The following is a 19,711-nucleotide window of genomic DNA, read 5'->3' on the forward strand; positions in this document are numbered from 1 at the left end:
GGAAGCAAATGTGGCCATTCATATTTGCAAATCCAGCAGTTCTCCACGACAAATGCTCCACCCTTTACAATAAACAAACCAAGCTCAACTCTACAAAATGCCTAAATTACAGTTTTCTCAAAACAAAAACATGTGAGTGGATACTTGTGTCTCAAAGGCTTGGCTTAAGAAAAAAAAACAACTGTTTTCCCATATAAATTTGATGATAATTAACATAAGAAAATTAGCAAGGTCTTCTTATCATTGAAGATATTCTCAGCAACAATGTTAAATAAGAGAATGAAAATAGATTTAGGATTCAAATTCATAAAAAGTCCTGAGTCATATTTTTCAGTCCCTTCTAAACTTAAAAAATGGATTTTTAAAAAATAGTACTGGAAGTATTCAGTTATGCAAAGTTTTATTTATTGGTTGATTTATTTATTTTCGGTGGAATATAGTCACCAGAATAGCATATTGCCACACTGCTTTCTCCTGTGCATTAAATAGTAATAATAGCAGCCTATATATTTTGGCATATACCATATTAAGTGCTTGTATATTTAATTTAATTTATGATCTTATTTAATTCTTACAAAACCTGTTTTAATAAGCTACTAGTATTATCTCCATTTTGTACTTGAAGACTAGTCTTCAGGAATTTTAACTATCTTGCCCATTTCCTCACCACTAATAAAAGGTAGGAGTTGAGTTTTGAATCCAGATCTGTCTGATTTAAAAATTAATATCCCTACCTCTATGATACAATATTTTCATTGGTGCCAATTTCCAAGCCATCAGCAATCTATACCTGGGTCCTGGAAAGATGGTTTTTTTTTTTTTCCTGAAAAGTATTCAAAAGAAGAAACAACATTTGACTTCAGAGTACAGTTTTCAAAGTTAGGCAGACTTGGGTTTGAAGACCGACTTAGCCAATTTTTCTCTATAAGCCCGGAGAAAGTTATTTATTCTCCCAAGCTTTCGATTCTCACTGATAAAATGGAAAAACTATCTAGACAGCCATTCCTTCATTCATACAGCAAATACTAATAATCACCTACTATTGTGCTGGGCACTAGGGCTAAAGGGATGCAAATTAAGAGAGAGCTCTGGTCCTCCTAGACTGCACAGCCTAGGTTTTCTACGTGTAGCCCAGAACTCAAGCCAGTATCATGATTTTAAAATATGGAGCATTTTGTTATTCAAATGGCTTAACCTCTATTCACCAGAGTTCTCTCTAATTAATTATTTTCTTTTTAATTTCACAAAGCACTCTCCTTTCTCTTTTTTTGATTTGTTCTTCTAGACAGAAACCCTGTTTAAATCTACAGGTAATCACTGGCTTATTCATTTACATATACACTTATTAGCTAAGGAGGCACGTGAGCATGCATACACGTGCATACACTCATTTTGAGAAGGGAGTTGAAGTGGCTTGTTAGTTAATTTAAGAACTTAACTGGTTGCTCTTAGCAACTGTCTTCAGTTCTGCCTAGTTGGCCAGAACAATTTCTGAAAAGGCATGAAGCATTTAAAGCAGATCAATTTACAGATGAAAAACAAACTAGTTTTAACTGGACATCAGTCAGGATTAGTAATTCTAGTTTAGTTGGGATGGAGATAGTGGTGGTGCCGAGAAGCCTGCCACACAAAGGAGAATGTCCCGGCAGCTGGGATCTCCTTTCCCTGGACCACTTCACTTCATGCCTAGAGCAAACTATGACACCGGAGCACCAAGGCTGCCCAGTTCCTGTGGCAGCACTAGAGCCAGGCTTCGTCCTGTGAAATGCTTGACCGGTTCTTTTTAAAGTCACCCTGTAAATAAGTCAGCTCGATTAAAGGCACTGGACAATACCTGGATTCCTAGGCTGCCAGAGAGATGGAAGCTGATGTCAGTTTAAAAGCAATAAAAGAAAAATATCACTTCCATCTGTTAGGAAACTATAAATAGTTTTAAGTTAATTCCTTTTAAATAAATAGGTCTAAATTAATTCACAAAAGATAGGTTACCATGGGGACTTCTGTTTATATTCATTCATTTATCAACCAACTTTCAGGTGTCAAGCATTGCCCGAGTATTGGGCACTGATGGATTAATTTATTTGTTTATTCACATGATATTTAGCAAATATATTTTGCTCACTACCCTCATGAAGTGGAGTGCAGCTGCAGCTAAAAATACTCCAAAAATAACTTGTTAGGGGTGTCTTCATGGGGACAGCATGGAAGCTTTTACAAAAGCAGGGCAGGTTCTTCCTTTCTGAAATTAACACTAGGCTTCAGTTGCTTAAATAATTAAACATAAAGATTATATAAACCATTCACTCAACAAACATGTTTTGAACATTTGGTATGTTTGAAATTCATGTCACAGGCTCTGTCCCTTCATGGTGTTCACAGACTTGTGCAAAGACAGCTCCAAATGACCGAAAGAAGACCAAGACTCCACGGGGCAGGAGGAGCGGTGGTCAAGGGTCCCCTCCATGGAAACTGAGTCCTGGAGGAAAAGCAGGGATTAGCCAAACTATTTAAATTTCTTTGATCTCCTCCCTCCTTGGAAAAAGGCCATACCATTGTAAGACACTCAGCTAGGGGAGAATGGGATAAATAATTTATTTCCTAAAGGACCTAATAACATTCCTGCTGGGCAGGCAAGTTGAATATTCATATGCGGCCATTAATTGACAGTACAAGGTGCCATATGATTCAAAGCCAATAAAGGCTCTACAGACATAAGTGCCTTGGTGGGAGTGGGGGGGGGGCTCTGACCAGCTAGACTATATGCAAGAGAAGGGCTGCAAACTGTTCAGTACAGCAGGATTGCTCGTTTGAAAGACACCCTGTATGAACCACCTCATTACCACTGTCGAAATGGCATATTGGAACATCTTGATAGAATCAGTGCAACTTAGCTTGGAATTACATCCCATGGAATGGACACTCTGATAAGTAACAGAGATCTTCAAAACCACCATTTTCTATGAGGCACAACATTAATTCCTTAAAATTAATAATACTCTGGGACTGATGGAACTCATTTTGGCCAACCTTATTCTCCAGACAGGAAGAAATCTTGACATGGACCTAGTCTTAAATGGCTGAAACTCTGTAAATCTCTTCATTATCCACTCATTATGCTTTCCTTAATTTATTAAAATTTCAGTTGCATCAGAATTTAGGTAGTTGCACAGTTTTTTCAAGACAGAAAAATTAAGCAGCACATCATCAATTAAATGTAAAGAAGACAAATTAACAGAACAACTGCAAAAGGAAGTCTAGAGTTTGCCAAATAGATCACTTCTCTAAAGATGTAAGACTTAAAAGTCAATGGCAAATGCTCGTTCAAAATTGTGCAACACCTATCTGTGTTAGGGTAAAATAACACATTTCAGATTGCCCTTTTACAGCAGAAAATTGAGAAGCTACCTTCCTAAATCCATCTGAACAGAATCAAACACATGCATGAGGGCCTGGCAGCATCCAAATATTAGCCAGGCCTAGCAAATACAGTCACTAACAACAAACTTCTCGGCTTTTAATTATATTACTAGAAGGTTGTTTCATCTGGGACCAGTTTTATAAGCAACTATTCTCGGCTTCTCTAGAATCCAGAAAATCCACCTAGTCCACCTTTCCGCAGAAATAAAGACTTTCTTTTTTCACTCGAAGACATATTTGGGTCCACAAATCCCCATGAGGGAAGTAGCAGACTTTTGGCACATGGAACACAGACAAACACTGTTGCATTTCTTGACTTGTCACTAAAAGTATAGAGAACTGAGAATGGAGACATGAATGAATCTAATCTAATCTAATCTAATCTAAAATGAGATGGGAAAGAATCAAAGAGCAAGCCAGAGGGGTCTGCAGCAGGCCTAACTATGTACTCCCATTTCTATGCATTATAGGAACATAGCAGACATTGTATTGCTGGGCTAGTGGCTACCTGCAGGAGGTAAGAAATCAGAAGAGACCAAAGCCGAGGTCACTCTGTTCTACTTCTATCCTTTATATATATGGAACATTTACCTGTCTTCCTTACACAGGGGCAATTTGACTTGACTTGATGTGCATTTGCCAGGGCCCCGTTCTGTGCACCTTCAGCCCTCAAGACTCAACAAGCTCAGCTTGACCACATAAAGGAGCATGATGGGGCCAGCACCAGTTCTGCACTCCCCACTTGGCAGTATCCCAGGAATATACTGGTTCAATGTAAGCATGGTCAGTCCCAGGAAATGCTTAACCAAGGGGCAAACAAGGAAAAGAGAGATTTGCTTGGAGTGAGAAACTTGTTTTTACCCACTTCCATCACTTCCATGCTTTGTGACCTTAGCACGGCATAGCATTATAGAAAAAGTATGCATATGAAAGCAAAGGGGGACTTTAAAGGACCTCTAGTTTAGTGCCAACTACTGATGTGATCACCTGAAGAATTTCACAGAGAAATGGTCTTCAGCTGATGCTTGAACCTCTCTATTGAAAAAAGTTTTAAGCAAAATTGTGCCCAAGTTTCCTCATCTACAAAATATCTAACTCATAGACTTGCTGAGTTGATAGAGGATAATAAATTTCAGAACGCTGCCTAAGTAATGATATAATCATTATTTAACAATATGAATAAGGTCAAAATTAAGTTTTTTTTCTTAATAGTCACATAATGCCATCACAAGGAGGCAGGCAGCCAGCAAATACACAGTCCCCATCTCTAGCCTGTTAAATCTCATGACCACCTTCACTTAGGATCCTTATTGAAATTCACTTTATTACTTTACAGGGAGAACAAAGGTGCAGTTTGCATAGCCCTGGTTTCCTATTTCCCTGTAGCTATTTTTCTTTCCTTGCGAACTTTTCAAGATAAAAATTCAATACCCCAGAGCTGGAGGTTGCCTTCTGTCCCTTCAGCCAAAACAGGCATCCGGTTTCTACAATAAATGAGATCATAGCAGCCCCACTCATACTGCTGTAGATAAGAAACTGTCAGCATTTTCATTATAAAACCTTTTTCTTCCCTCCGGGTTGAGAGACCAACCCTTGTAATTTGCTGGGGAAATAGCTCTAGCAAAGGGCAATGACCAGCTTCAAGCACAGAGAGGAAATGTTTTCATTTTTACAGAAACTCAAGCAAGATTTATTTGGGAATTAGGTAGGCTGCAAAATCCCAAGGAGACTTTCCTTCTGGTGGTCACTTGGCCTTTTAAATTAAGAGAATAAGGTTTTCTGATATTTAAAACCAAACTTCCTCAGGCAGCAGAGTTTAGGAAAAGAGTTATCCCCTGGAATACCTCCGGGCACCAATACCTCTGATAAGAAAAGTTGAAATACCCTGTACTTCACAGAATCTGTGCTCACCTGGAAGGTGTCTGGGGGTTGAGAACATTCTTCCACAGACTCTGAGGTGAAGTCAAGGGAGGATGGGTAATGCCAGCACCAAACAAGTAGGAGAGGATAGAATGCATAATAATGTGCCAAATACGATAAATAAAACACTCCCTAATACAGAGACGGCACGTAGTGAACACTCAGTCAATGCGGATTGAACATAGAAACACCTGATCTGGTTCACACAGTGAAACCTCCACCCTGCCCCTTGTGGTGCGAATTCTGTCCCCCAAAATGATACTCAAGTCCTACGCCCTGGCCTCGTGAATGACTTTCCTTGGAAACAGGGTTTCTGATAAGGTAGTTAGTTAAGACGAGACACACTGGGTTAGGATGGGGCCTACTGCAACATGACTGGAGTCCTTAAAAGAGGGGGATCTGGGCACAGATATAGATAGATACAGAGGAGAGAAGGTCATGGGAGATGGAGGCAGAAACCGGAGTGAATTCATCGACGAGCCGAGGAGCGTCAAGGATTAATAGCAAACATCAGAAACCAGAAGAGGCAAACAAGGATTCTCCGCTATACATCTCTGAGGAAGCACGGCCCCTTGGTTTTGAACTTCTAGCCTCTAGAAATGTGTGACAACAAATAACTGTTGTTTTAAGCCGCCTAGATTGTGATATTTTGCTACAGCAGCCCTAGGAAACGAATAGTCTTAGATCTGGAAGTGAAAGCTTCTATCTAGGATAATTCATACTTTGATAATACAAACAAAATGGAAAGGGAAGAGACTTCATCTAAAGGAGTGAAAAGAAAGAAACTAATATTTAATTAGCAGTTACTACATGACAGTTTGTCTGGAGAGTCAGCATGAAGTAAAACTTGTGGGAAAAAACCAGCCAGCAGTGCAGCTGGGCTAACACTGACTGAATGGTAACTATGAAGCAAGTTCTGTCCTAAGGACTTTATGTGACCTAACTCATATAATGCTCAAAATAATTCAGCGAGGGGAGCTATGAATTCCTGTGTGATACTGTCTCTTCAAATGTACAACTAATATCAGGTGAAGGTTCACAAAATAGTTCATATTTTAAAAGTAGGCTCAAATTTCAAGAGGTTTGGGAAACTCTGCTATAGACAAGACACTGTGTTTCGGTATTACTACAAAATAGATATGTTTAAGAGTGAGCTAGGAATTGATGAATGGAAAAGAGTACCTACCATTCCCCAAATGGACATTTTCTCTAACCCATAAAGAAGACAGACAGAGAAATGGCTTCAAGTGAAAAAATCAAAATCTCCTTACTCTTAGATAACAAGCAGTGGACGTGCCAGCAGCTGCCATCTTACTTGAGATCTTATAAAAATGACACAACTGAAGGTAATGATCTCCATACATAACGCAGTGAGAAAATTAACCCCTGGCTGGCTTAATCTATAATTTGGGTATTAAGGCAGTTAGAATACATCTGGCATTTTAGAAAATATGGAGTTTTTCAGTGTGCTCAATCATCAAATAAAATTTTTAAACCACCTGAGGAACTTGGACTAAACTTTAATAAATAGAAGGCAATGGAACACTGTCCAAAATAATATTGTTTATCTTAGGATTCATACACACACGTACATAGACTGTTATTGTTTCAAAAATACTTCATTATTTATGAGGTATCCAGAAGCCATCATTTCAGATGATGTTCTTTTTCTGTTCTACCCAAATCATTTAAATTTACATTGAGAGAATTATGGAATACTTAAGCATCAGTGCAATACACAGTGTGTTCATAAGACTGCCAAAAACACTCATATATGTAAATTTAGACAGAAAAGCCATTAAAGTAGCATAGAATGTTTTCTACTATACTACATTTGAATATATAATCTGCGGTTTACAATGAAGTAAGTCACGATCCTCTGAGAAAAACCTTCACTGCAACCGATTCCCACAGAATGGAAATTTCATTTTATTTATAATATTTTAGCTCTTCTATATATTACTAGACAAGATTCAGTTACTCAAAATGGTCTGTCCAGGCATCTCACCCCAGATACCAGGGTAACACAGTGAAATAAAGCCTAATCTAAATTTCAGGAAATATGGGTTCTAGGAAGTTTGCTAACACAAGAGTTCCTCAGAGGCATATTGTTAAAAGAAAATGCCAAGTGCATAATTACAGAACACCATTTATTTTTTACTCATTCATTTTGTAAACATTTACAGGCCACCTATATCACTCATTCAGCCAGCCATTCATCCATTCAACAATGGTTTATTGACTGCTTTCTACAGAAAAGGCACAAGTCTGTTTACTGGATCTGGTTAGTACTGTACTAAGTCACTACGTATGGATCCTGACCACAAGGAGCTCACAGTTTAGAGGGACAAATCGAGTAAGTGACCACTGAATATTACCATAAGGATGTGAGCATTAAGTATTGGGTGTCAGAGGAATCCAGAGGTAATTTAATTCAGAAGGGATTGGAGAGGTTTTTACCATATAGACTGGAATTTCACCCTCAAATCTGCAAATATAAGACAAACGACTTCATAAGAGGTACAAAATAAGTGTGAACTTTCTCTGGATCCTGAATTCTACATCTCAACAGTCCTTTCTGTGAACATATTTCGGTGGATGTGTAATATAGAACCATCCTATCTTTGGATATTCCCCGTTTTTTGCCCCCAAATTGTCTGTTACTAAAAGTAAAATTAGAAAAGCCACCTTGAACTGGCAAGTATCTTTATCAAAGGGAACAGAATTAACAGCAAGGTCTATGTAGCCCGCTTGTTTGGGACGTTCTGTACCTGTTTCACTCATTAGCTCATTTTTCATTTTCTCTTTCTGGGTCAAGTTTAATCTAGGATCTTTTTTTGGTGTGAATTATATAAAGTTCTAGATTTTTCCTTTTGTAGCAATAAAACACTGTAATAGAGTGTTGATAGGTGATTAAAGTACATTTGATTTACTGATAGATAATTTTCAATAGACTTTGACTAAACACCGTTCAGGTGACTCTTTATCAACAATATCCACTTTTTTCACTAAGATGGAAAGTGGTTTTAATAAAATTGAAGGGGAAAAACATGTTTTGAATATTTATCACATACCAGGCATTGTCCTACATGTTTTCATGTGTGATAACTCACGTAATCCTTACAATAGCCCTGCAAAAATGGTGTTAGCTTTCCTCCTTTCACAACGAAAACTTGTTGGTTTCTCTTCTCTCACTCTGATATCCAGAACTTCCAGGTTGTGGTTAGTGGTCCTGGCACAGCAAGAACACTGTGGTAGAAATTAGGAAATACGCTTGTAGCTATGGCTCTGTTACACGTTGTACGACCTTTAGTAAATCACCTACTGACTGTCTTAGTAACCTCATCTGGAAAATGAGAATGTAAATACTATGGGAAATGATGTGTGGGTTCAAACTTTTCCCAAAAGAAAAGAGCTTTCACAATAAGACTGAGTCCTCTGGCAGGTATGCCTTGCATCTAAATTCAGGTGTGTCCCCAGAAAGGTGTGTATAAATTATATTTTGGAAAATAGATCCAGAATTTAAAGGTGCTTATAGCAACTTTCTATCTGAAAAAGCTCAACAGTTAATTCTGGAAATGTCTGTGACTGTAGATGTTAGATCTCGAATGCCTGTATTTAAATAGTGGCTCTGCTACTTATCAGCTATATAACTTTGGGCAAGTTTCTCTGCCTCAGCTTCCCCATCTGTAATGTTTGGATAACTATAATATCCATCTCAGAGGATTATTTTGAGGATTAAATGAATCAAATTGTAAAGCATGAAGAAGAGTATCTGGCACATGGTAGCATGTTAGTGTGTGTTAATATGTGTGGTGAGACAGGGACCGATGTCTTGGCAGAGGAAATAGCTCTCTCTCCTATATACCCATTTTGAGCATTTGGATTTTTTTATATATTAGATATTCTTAAGTCAGTACACACAAAATAACCATGAGACTCCTATTAAGTCTATTAACAGAGTTTTTAATCCTAGTCAAGGAGAACAAATTATATTACCTCTTATTTATAAATCCATAAAGTAGAAGAAAACTAAAGCTGGAGAATGTTGCGACATACAAACTAACTGGTGGCAGTATAAAAATATATATGGCCATTATAAAATTAAATGTAACAATCCCCATTATTGATAGTCTTAAAATATTCAAAATTTTGACTTAGCACTTCTACTTATCTTACCCTAACCAAAGGAAATAATTCTAAATCCAAAAGTCTTTACTCCCCAATATTTTTATTTTATTTTGAAAGTTGGGAAATTGAGGTGGGGAAATATTCAAAGATGGTCCATTGTTATGAAGCCATTAAAATATGTCCATAAAGCTTAATATAAATTCCAAGCATGCAAATAAAAATCCAGTGTGATTACAACCATATTGTATTTTTTTGTGTATTTTTAAAATTTTATTTTGAAAGAAGCTTTAACTTACATAAATGTCACATCAAAAATATATTTAGGAGACCTGAATCTCTGGATTGTCCATGTGACAACCAGGCCCTGAGCCACAGCAGACTTGCAACTCCTACCCTCTGGTTTATTGGGCTTACCCAGGCCAGCTAACAGAGAGGTGAAGAAGGTCAACCACCACACCAGGGAGCCAAGCGTGCCTAAAACTACAAGCAGGAGAACTGCATCCATCATCCATGTGGAATCTAAGCCCCTCTCGATATAGAGGTGGAGTGGACATAACCATTCCAAAGTCCACAGGATGGAGGAATAGAGTATGGATTAAGAGTGGACTTACTGATAATTCTACTATGGAACTATTGTGATTAGTAATGGAAGAAATTGTAGCATTGATGTAGAGAAAGTGGCCGCAGTAACTGCTGAGGGTAGGGAGAGGGAAGAAGAAATATGATGTGAGGGCATTTTCAGGACTTGGAGTTGTCCTGGGTGGTACTGCAGGGACAGATGCTGGACAGTGTATGTCCTGCCATGGCCCACTGGGTGAGAGTGTAAACTACAGTGTAAACCAGTATCCACGTGGTGCAGCAGCACTCCAAAATGTATTCACCAAATGCAATGAATGTCCCACAATGATGAAAGAGGTTGTTGATGTGGGAGGAGTGGGGTGAGGGGGATGGGGGATATATGGGGACCTCATATTTTTTTAATGTAACACTAAAAAAAATAGAAAAAAATATATAGGGGAATTCCCATATATCCCACTCTCCCCCCTCCCACACATTTCCCCATTAACAACATCTTTCTTTAGTGTGGTACATCTGTTACACTTGATGAACACATATGGAAGCACTGTGACCAACCATGGTCTATAGTTTACGTCACAGTCTACACTTTGTCCTGCACAATTTTATAGAATTGTATAATGGCCTGTACCCATCACTGCTATGCCATGTAGGACAATTTCAATGTACCAAAAATGCCACATATTGCCCCAATTCTTCCCTCTCCCTCCCCTCAGAACCTCTGGTGGTCATTGTCTTTACATCAGTGTCACAGGTTCTTCCATTACTAGAATAATAAGTCTACTTTAGCCCATAGTTGCTGTATTAGTCAGCCAAAAGGGGGGCTGATGCAAACAGAAATCTGTTGGCTTTTATAAAGGGTATTTATTTGGGGTAGAAGTTTACAGTTACCAGGCTCTACAGAGTTCAACTCAAGGTACCATAGAGGTTCTTTCTCTCCCCAAGTCTGCTGCTGCGTGTTAATGAAGATGGCGGGCGATGTCTGAGAGAGTTCAGCCTTCCTTTTCCTCTTAAGGCTCCATGGTCCCAGCTTCTTCCCATCTCAGCTGCAGGCTGGCATGAGGCTCATCTCTCTTCCCTGGGCTTGTCTCATTCAGTGATCAGCTGCTCTTCTCGCTCCACAAGGCCAGCTGTAAACTATCGGGTGAACAGCTAGGCTCTCTCCCTGGGGCTCCAGGAAAACTAAACTCTTGTCCTTGGCTGTGTTGTGTTCTTTATGAGTGCCGGCACACCAAAGGGGGTGGGGACTCAATATCCTACGGCTGTTGCCAATTCAAAGCCCTAATCTTAATTTAATCAAGTGAAAGTGAAACCGCTGGATTTACTACAATCAAAGGTGTCATGACCCCAGAGGAACAGACCAGTTTACAAACATAATCAGTATTTCTTTTTGGAATTCATCAGTAACATCAAACTGCCACACTTGCGTTCCCCCCTTATGTTCGTTCATTCCTCAGTCTTAAGGATTTGAGGATGGTGATGCCCACTCTGTTTCTGATTGAGAGGGGGCTTAAATCCCAAGGGGCAGATGGATGGAACTGCCTTGCTTGCTGCTGTATATACGCTACGCTTTTTGGGGATAGGCATTGTCCATCATCATCCTTTTGTTAGTTGTCCTGGGTGAGTCCAATGAACTGTTAAGTAGGTTTTGCAACTCTGCTGAGATGCAGGGCTCAGCTGGCATATGAAGAGACTGAAGATTTAAGTCTCTCCGACGTATATTTAACAGGTATAGTGCTAATAATAGGTTCAAATAAAAGGGGCAGAAGAGCCATGTGTAAGGAAACTACAAATGAGTCTAACTCTGTTACATCGGGGAGCATATATTCCAAGATAAGACCCACTGACAGAGTGCCGAATTCTTGAGCTTGTCTGCCCTGCTTATAGTATCTACTTGTCTCTAGAGCCCTCAGGAGTCCTTGCTTGAGGCACTGTTTACTGTGGGAGTCCATGAGATCCTCCGGAGACATGCATAAATACAACTGTATTTTTAAAATAAGCTTTTATAGACCACCATCAATAAAATAGTACTGGGAACCTAGGAAAATATATACCAAAATATTAATAGCTATTATCTATAGTTCTCTGGGACAGTAGGTTTTTTTCTAAAATTTGTTTTCTTTCTGATTTTATGTTTTTTCCAAATTCATTTCAATGAACATATGTTACTTCAAAACGAAAACAACACACAAGTAAAGTCAGACACTGGCAATATCCACCAATGCCAAAAGCATACACCATGATACATCCATTGATGCATCTTCTAGGACCACCATTCTTTTCTTTAAATAAACAGATGAGCAACCAAAACCACTTCTCCGGTGCAGAGGCCCCCTGGGCAGGCAAAGGAGACCTGGGAGGGGTGGAGGAAATCCGAGGGCTGCGGGCTGCAGGGAGCTGTCCACTAGGAAGGTGCTAACAGGGTCTCTCATCATGGGTGAGTGGAAGAGCACCCTCTAGGGGTTGGGAGCCCATAGCCACATCTTTCTGCTTTCCTGTCTTCACCTCTTTTTTGATGTCTCTTTCCCTTCATATCATCTTGTTTTCTTTTCCTTCCTTTGCCCTCTTCTTCCTCTACTTGACTGAGAACTGTGGAAATTGGAATAAATAACACCTGGAAAACACCCAGTATGCTGCCTGATATTGTCGATGTTTAATCAATTGGATCCTTCCCCCCCTTCACTTCACTTCTTTATTCCTTGAATTCAACCCTTCCTCCTTTACATATCTCATTTTTCTATTTTCTTCCATTTAAACCTCCTCCTTACTCTTATCCTTCTTTATTTTGGGAGAGACACAATATAGAAAAGGGGGAAGTTCCTTTCTACCAGATGATTCCTCTCCTCTGTGGCTGGGATGGGGGTGGAGCATCCCAAAGCGAACTAGAAAGGCATCTTGTAGGACTCTGCAGCGCTCTCAAGAACTCTTCTCTATTCTGATCCACCAAACAACTGATTAAAGGCACCTGAAATGGCCCAAGGGCTCGATGGTTTTATTCAGTTGAGCTCTTGTTATATCAACAAGTAGTTAATGGAGGAAAGGGAGAAATTCATCACCATGGTATGAGCCTTATTTCATGTACATCTTCTTTTTATTTCAAAAAACAAAGCAAGATTTATAGAAATTACAGTCTATAATGCACTTTTTCAACATTAGAGATAAATATTCCACCCTTTTTTTTTTGCCTTGGAAAGGGTGTGGACTGGAAAGGAGAGAGTAAAAGAAGGTGCACGCATGGGATGCTCACCTTTACAAGGCAACATGGACAAAATAAAGGAAAGAAACATTATACAGGCTGGGCCTTGGGATCACAGTCATAACTTGAATTTTTGCAGGTGGAGAAGACTGAGTTGAGCAAAGGAAAATCTAATGTCTAATTTCAGACAATGGCACAGAAACTACTATGAGGGGGAAAAAAGTCTTTCAGAAGTCCCCTTTTCTCCATGGCAAGCTGATTTCCATAAGTAGCATTGTAGACGAATGGTATAAGGTCTGGGGCAAAGAGAGGACTGACACAATGAGGAAGAGCACTTCCGAACAAGGGTGTTTGATTTCTATTACGAGACCTTAAGGTCAAGTGAGACTATGGATGACCACAGGGATGGGAGTGGAAGTGATTCCAAGTCCCCCTCAATAGACTAGGAATTCCTGGAGAAAATGAAGGGTGTTATACTTATATTTGTATCTCTAATGCCTACCACAATAACTAGGCAGCCTAGCACAGAAAGACACTCCCTGTTTATATTTGTTTAACTAAACAGGCTGACAGCTAGGATGCAAAAAGAGGTACTTTAAAGATGGCCAAATTATAAAATGAAATTAGTTTTGGTTTCTACCTTGAAAGTTCATGTTACTCAGCATCCTTCAAGCCATTACTAGGTTTGGGTATTAAAGAGTTTACGAGTTTTTGAAACTGGCAGAGCCTGGCCTACTCATGAAAACGGTTTTAGACTTCTTCATAATACCAAATATTTTCCAGGAGAAAAAAATAAGTATTCTTCCTGATAATCTTATTTTCAAACTTACTATATAATATTGGAATAAACGTACATTTTAAGAAGTACCATACTGACATCTATATCTCCATGAGTTATTTCTCTTAATTATTTAAATTTCACTTTCTTTGTTCAAAGATTCACCTAAAATTCACATTTCATATTTTTTCTTTAACTAAATATTGCAATTAATATAGACATCAGGCACATCACTTGACTTTGAGATGGCAGAAGGAGCAAGAGTTCTTTATTGCCACTTCTCCAGTGTCTAGCATTTGTTGGGTGCTCAATGAACACTTGTGGATTAAATGACAAAATGGACTTAGTTTTTCATTAATTTTCATAAATACACCTCATTTTGTGAATGTTTTATCAATGTATAAATGTTGCCTATATTTTGTACAAAGACTTTGCAAAGGGCAAAGTGACTTTGCTTTCAAACGATGTACTCATTGCAAGGATGAGCAATTTGTCAAAAGAACTCTCCTAACAGTAAAAGAGGTTCCTTCTAGAAGTAATGAGCCCCCTCAGTGGAGCTATGAAAATAACCAAAGCCATATAAAAGTATCAGTTATGTGATGGATATATATATACTAAGCACTGCATGCACTCATTTAAATTGTATTTTTCATAATGGCATTAGCAATACATTTTGCAGTAGTTATTACTATGACCATTCCACAGATAAGGAAACTGACACTTAGAAAAATCATAAACTTAGTAAGTGGATCATAAATTTAGTAAGTGGTTCATCTAGATTTGGAAGCCAGGCATGTCTGATATGGAAATTTTCCACATTATGTTCTGTTGGCATCTGTCAGATAGTGCTGAAGAAGTTTTTCACTAGAGGAAGGCTAGAGTAGAAGGCTCTAGTTTATTTTCCATATGTAAGAGTCTAAGGTGGGAGCCTTACATCAACTGCCCTATAATTTAACCATCTGTTAAGTCTGGGTATAGTATTATAATTGTTCCCATTATATAGGCTTTTTAAGAATTACCTTACTCAAATACTTGGCAAAAGGGTTAGGATAGAAACTCTGAAAGCTTTATTTTATCGTCATAGATATTTATTTTCCAAAGTAAAATGTATGCTAATATACGAGATCTATGTTTCACTCTGTTTTGGTTTTCTCTCATAAAATAAATTTGTTAAACCAGAACACCAAAAGGAAGAAAAGTGAAAGGAGGTTAAACTAATGTAATTCCCCAGCCTTAAAAAAAATGTGGGCTTGTAATTATGCCAATTCCCTCAAATATGGTCTGGAAATCAAGGGAGAACTTAACAGCATAAAATCAGCTTCTTTGCAAATGAGTTTCAAGTGTTCAATGCATATTCAACAGCATTCTCCACACCAATAGCTTATCTTATTTGATTATTAGCTTGTGTTTAATTTCCCTTGACAAATAATTCACCTTGTGTTAATAATCATTTAGCACAGCAAAGCAATTCTCTTTAGTTTATGGGAATGGGTTTTTAACAGTAGCCATTGCTCAGATACTGCTGTAAATGCAATTAGGAGAGTGAATGGATAGAAGCATGGGGAAGGATGGCAGGTTTTGTGACTAGAAGCTAAGAAGTTAGTGATCGTTGCTGTTCATTCATATATGTCTTCCCGATAGAGGAACATGCAAACCCTCAACAACTCTAAAACTCCTCAAAGGTTTCCAAAGAAGCTTCTAGCTGGTCTTTAGAATGATTAGTATATTTTTAACTGGCCCTAAGGTACAACTTTTAGGATTGGGTAAAAAACAAATTCCTGGCAGTAACTTTACCATTAAATGATTTTATGAAACAGATAACTGGAAAATTTTAGAGACAAAGGGAGGTCACAGAGATCATCTCATCCACATCTCTTATTTTATAAAAGAAAACTGAAGTAAGAGAGAGAGAAGATGCTTTAGCATTGCCAGTATAAGCTTCATAACCCAGACTCCCACTTGTTCCAAGAAGCCCACAGCTCCTCTCAGCACTGTCCATGAAGCTGAATGTGCATGTTAATTTCACTTTACTGGCTAAGGTGCTTGCCAGCTGTCCAATGCAGGCCCTGGTGATATCTTTCAGAACAACAGGGATCATGTGATTTTTATTGACGTACAAAAGCAAATTTCCAGTTATTTCAGTTGATGGTCTCTCTCTTCAGAGAGTTCCCATAGTGGCTACGAGAAGTGTTTTACACAAACAGGCTGGATGAACCCAATAGAATTTCAGAATGAGAAGAAGTGAAAACTTACTGGGGACATGCGCTCAGACCATTAATGGGCTAAAACTGTTCTAATGCCAAGTTCTATGCATCTTTTTTCAGGGATGCATCATAGGGGCCATCAAGAAAGCTCCATGAGTGTGTTTTGGAAAAGGAGCAATGAATGTACCCTGCTTCAAAAACCCTCAAACCTCATTTTCCTGGAAACACCAATCATCTTTACAAAAATCAGGGGTGGGACAGTTATTAACTAGAAACTTCACTGAATAACTGCGCCACCTCTTGATAACACTTCTGTATGTTGATTTCAAAAGGATTGTATAAGCTCAGAGAAAAATACAAAATCGGGGCAACGTGAGCCTAGCTCCAGATTTACAGTCTAAAATAAAAACAAGCACCTGATCTTTAAAAATGTCAATCTGCAAACTGACGTGTTCATTTTCAACTCAGGACACATCTGCCACCCCAGCCAACTCTGACCGTGGGCCAGGTGGGTTGGGGCTCCTGGCGGCGGTAACTACCTGTGAAGAGTTACCAGATGAGCAGCCAGGGGCCCAGCCCCTCGTTAGGGACCTAACGAGGCACCTAAGACCAGAAGTCCAGAAGCCCCTCCGAGGCTCATCTGCTATGGGCGCTCTGCACGTTAGCACCAGTGTCCACCGAGTTATCCACCCAGCATCGGGCGCTGGAAACCCAAAGTGTGTGCTCTCTGGGTCCCCACCACCTCCTGCTCGCAAGTCGTGGCTCTGTCACTCTCCCCAACAGGCAGACACATAAACAAACAACGAAAGGCACTGTTCGCTTCCCCGAGGGAGGCAGCATGCATTATAAAGACATGAACCTCGTCCTACCTTGCATCCAAACATCAACGACAAAGTGTTGTTGGTGCAAGCAACTTTGCAGTGGCAAATCATTGGTGTAAAACAGTCAGGGTCCTTAACAACAGGGGACATTCCTTCCTGGCTGCGGCAGTGGCAGCTCGCTGGGGGACCCGAACGCGGTGCTCGCCCGGCACATGGAGCGGCCGCCTAGAGCGCGCGGCCGCGGGGCTCGCAGCCCCCTGCGCCCGGCGCGGCCATCCCGCAGCCCCGGCGGAAGCGGCGCCGCGGGCAAGTACCGAGCGTCGCGGGGGTCTCCCTTCCCAGGGCCACGAAGAGGGGGGCAGGGACAGAACCGAGACGGGTTTCCCCCCCGATGGTGGATTTGGGGGAAGTAAAATTAAAAGAAAAGGAAAAAACCACATAAAAATAATAGGGAGCGAGGCGCTTAGAGGAGGGTTCAAAGGAGGTGGGGCCGTGTTAGCATGTAAAAGGCCGAGCCCGCCTACTCGCCCCAGTGACACAAGACTGTCATGCGAGCAGAAGGCGCTGAAATTATTCCCTCTGAAGACGGGGGGGGGGGGGGGGGGGGGGGAAACCAACACTGCAGCTCCCGATTTGGTAAAAAGCCAGTGGCTTGCTGCAATCCAGAGTCACCGTGGGGAGGGCTGGCCGGCGAGCCGAGGGGGAGGGAGCGGCCGAGGCGGGCGGGGCGCGGGCGGGGCGCGGGCTCGCCCGCCCCGCCCAACCGCGCGCTCGCCCGCCCCGCCGCGCGCTCGCCCGCCCCGCCCCGCCCCGCCGCGCGCTCGCCCGCCCCGCCGCGCGCTCGTCCGCCCCGCCGCGCGCTCGTCCGCCCCGCCGCGAGCTCGCCCGCCCCGCCGCGCGCTCGCCCGCCCCGCCCCGCCCCGCCCCGCCCCGCCGCGCGCTCGCCCGCCCCGCCCCGCCGCGCGCTCGCCCGCCCCGCCGCGCGCTCGTCCGCCCCGCCGCGAGCTCGCCCGCCCCGCCGCGCGCTCGTTCGCCCAGCCGCGCGCTCGTCAGCCCCGCCGCGCGCTCGCCCGCCCCGCCGCGCGCTCGTCCGCCCCGCCGCGCGCTCGCCCGCCCCGCCGCGCGCTCGACCGCCCAGCCGCGCGCTCGTCCGCCCAGCCCAGCCCAGCCGCGCGCTCGCCCGGCGGGGCCGAGGCGTCCCCGGGCGGGCGCGTAGGGCGTGAACGCGGGGCGCCTCTGCCCGCGCCGGAGCCCTTAGCAGGCGACCTCAGCGGCCGAGCGCCGAGAGGCGGAGGCCCGCGTGCAGCAACGCGCGGACGACGGCGGGCTCCACGCAGGGCCCGCAAAGGACCTGGTGGCAGCGCGCGTGGAACGGCTTAGCTGGGACCCTTCAGCGGAGCTCTCACTCGCTGGGTGGTAGAAGAGGCCTCCTTATTAAGGCTTAATAGAAAATGGTTAAGCCCAAGAAGCCAGAGTCCACCCTCTCCCCCCGTTGAAGCCCCAGGAGTATTTATGGTGTTCCGGAAGTATGAAGGACAAGATTGGTGCATGCTTTCTTCTTTTCTTTTTTCTAACTTAGGCCGTCAACATTGCAGAAACACCAAAAAAGAAAAATATCAGCATTTGGCTGGCACAGCTTCAAATTTGCTTATTTGAAGGAAAAAAAATTGTGATGGAAAGAGTATGGGATAGGAAGTGGATAAAAACTAGCACTCTTTGGGTGCCTAGTGTTGTGCCTCAAGTATGGTTGATGCAAAAGCGCAAGGCAGGGGGTTCGGAATCGGACTTTGGCTCTGGTGCTGGATGTGTCTTTGTGTAAGTCCCTTAAGTCACCTGAATCTCTATTTGCTTATATGTAAAGTGGAACTATTAACTCCTGCCTAGCAGAATTGTCATGAAGACTAGAGACTGAGGAATGCATTCCAGCACTAAGTCCTAGTAAGTAGCTGCTCTATACAAAGCTTATCTTATGACAGCCTAGGGGGTAGGTGTTAATCACCACATTTTTCTATGGGAGGAAGCTGAGGCCCAGAGGGTTACAGCACTTAGCCAAGTCATACAGTCAGTAACAGGAGGATCAAAGAAAAGTGGCATGTAGTTTAAAAAGCATCACAGAAGATACCTCCAGAAGCAGGTTCCATAGATCTCTTTGGGAAAGCTAGGCCTGTTGCTGCATTCACATGAATGTGCTAGTTCGGAAAGCCTTTTTCTAACTGGACACTGAACTTGGGCCTACCTGATATACAGGGATGAAATAGCTCTATATAGCACACTCCTTCAGAACCATGGCCTCCTGACCCAGTTTCACCAGAATACTAGACCACTTGTACTCTCAAATAATAAGAGCCCCAGTACCACTCTACACTTTGGCCTTATAAAGTCCAATAAAAACGAAAGAGTTTGGTGAGAACTGTCAGGTCAAATGCCTTGCCCTGTAAACTTTCTTTGACCGAACCATATCCACGACACCCCACCCTTCTGCCCGAAATGCATGGATCCTTTCCCTGTCAGAATTCCCTGGGATGCTTGTTAATAATATGGGTTCTCAGGCCTAACCCTATATCCTCCTCCTTTAAGTCAGGTGGAGGTCAAGGAAAATACATTTTTAACCAGCCCTCGGGGAACAGGATCATGGGTCCTGTCCAGGAAAGGAAGATCTCTTTGAAGG

At 41.8% G+C, this 19,711-nt stretch overlaps 1 protein-coding gene across 24 annotated transcripts in view; it reads right to left on the reverse strand.

Moving 5' to 3' along the window:
- DLG2 (discs large MAGUK scaffold protein 2) overlaps positions 1-19,711 on the reverse strand; it is a 2,400,703-nt gene that overhangs the window by 1,319,090 nt on the left and 1,061,902 nt on the right. For 2 of the 24 annotated variants that reach the window (XM_058306099.1, XM_058306097.2), the window contains exon 1: positions 17,092-17,599. The exons of 19 other annotated variants lie outside the window; for them this stretch is intronic. In XM_058306099.1, the coding sequence (XP_058162082.1) occupies positions 17,092-17,193 (102 nt within the window). In that variant the 5' untranslated portion in view covers positions 17,194-17,599. Of the gene's footprint in view, positions 1-17,091; positions 17,760-19,711 lie in introns of those variants that run through there. 3 more of the 24 variants (XM_058306105.2, XM_058306085.1, XM_058306088.1) reach the window with 3 other exon arrangements.

The sequence above is a fragment of the Dasypus novemcinctus genome, chromosome 10, assembly GCF_030445035.2.
Source record: "Dasypus novemcinctus isolate mDasNov1 chromosome 10, mDasNov1.1.hap2, whole genome shotgun sequence".
NCBI lineage: Eukaryota > Metazoa > Chordata > Mammalia > Cingulata > Dasypodidae > Dasypus > Dasypus novemcinctus.